This window comes from Empidonax traillii, unplaced genomic scaffold (genome assembly GCF_003031625.1).
Source record: "Empidonax traillii isolate 1590-97213 ecotype Southwest subspecies unplaced genomic scaffold, ASM303162v1 scaffold1571:size89900, whole genome shotgun sequence".
Lineage (NCBI taxonomy): Eukaryota > Metazoa > Chordata > Aves > Passeriformes > Tyrannidae > Empidonax > Empidonax traillii.
Window position 1 is genome coordinate 79,665 of NW_020956764.1, and position 1,298 is coordinate 80,962.

Consider the following 1,298-nt stretch of genomic DNA (forward strand, 5'->3'; position numbering starts at 1 on the left):
CCTGCTGGAAAGAATCCAGGTTTCAGTTCTACTTACAGTTGAGATGAAGCAGTGGTTGCCATCCTGCTCAGCATAAAGAACCCCATCCTTGATGAACACGGAGATTGCGCGGAGGATGAAGGAAACAAAGAGGTTCATGTGGATGAAATTCCGAGTGCAGTGAAGCTTCCTGGAGAGCAAGGAGGAAGGGAGGGGAAAATAGGAGAAATAAAGAAGGAAATAGTTGTATTGGATGGAAACATCGCACCTGGTCTATCTGCATGTGGTCAGAGAACCCTGGTGCTAAGATAGCAATGTTTATAAGCCAGGACTGTGGTTAGTACTGATCCTAAACCTCAGCCAGGGGGAGGATTGGGGCATTTTCTTGAAGCATAAAACACACCCAGTTCAATACACCTCCTGAAGCTTCACAAAACAGACCCAAAGATTCTCCAGCTGCATTTACCACCTACTGAAATGTTGACTACTGGAGCAGGTCCAAGCTAGGGGAGCAACTCAATTATAGGGTTTTCTGCCTTATATTCTCCATTTGGGGAGGTAAGAGCTTGGACAGATGAGCTCCAGTTTCTCTCCTGCAGTGACAGAACAGCTCATTGCCCGTGTCCTGGCTCACCTGAAGCGGCACAGGATGACCATGGCAGTGGTGAGGGACACCAGGGAAGTGCTGTATCCCACCGTGTACAGAGCCTTCACAGACAGGTAGTAGTAATCCTTGGGAGGCAAACAACAACACGTGGGTTAAGGGTTCATCTCCAGCCACATCTTCCTTGCTCTGCCAACACGTAGGGGGAACCAGAGGCAGGATTTGTTTCTCCAACAGCCTGGTTTCTCCTCTTTTCCCCCTGAAATCCCACAGGATAGCAGAGCTCTGCTTTATGACAGCTGTGCCCTCAGCTCTGTGTGCCATGAAGTTATTTGTCTAAGAGTTACCAAAAGCTGTCTCTATTTTTTTTTTTTTATCACTGTGCATGTACCTGTATTAAAAAAAAATAATTGGCCAAGGAATTCTTTAGTCAATAGGGCAAGAAGTGCAGGTTAACCCATGATTCTATAAGTTACAAGCTGCATCAACAGTAAAAACTCATCTTCTGTAAATACTGAGTATAAGGTTAAGAAGGATTTAAACCTCACATTTAAATATCCGATTGCTTATTTTTATCACTATCAAATCATAACATGACCAGAGGCTGGGCAAAAAGCAGTGCTGCTGCTGCTGCTCCCCCATCCCCCCCTTCATTTGTTTTTAATTCCAGGAGTAATTCCCACCTGGTTATCGGACTCTGTCTCGTTTTCATCAA

General features: G+C 45.3%; 1 protein-coding gene across 1 annotated transcript in view; it reads right to left on the reverse strand.

Annotated features, from left to right (window-relative positions):
* Nucleotides 1-1,298, reverse strand: part of LOC114070473 (pituitary adenylate cyclase-activating polypeptide type I receptor-like) — a 51,011-nt gene that overhangs the window by 46,049 nt on the left and 3,664 nt on the right. Inside the window, exons 5-6 of the mRNA XM_027907910.1 lie at nt 614-711; nt 33-169 (exon numbers count right to left, since the gene is read on the reverse strand). Coding sequence (XP_027763711.1) covers nt 33-169; nt 614-711 — 235 coding nt within the window. The remainder of the gene's footprint in view (nt 1-32; nt 170-613; nt 712-1,298) is intronic.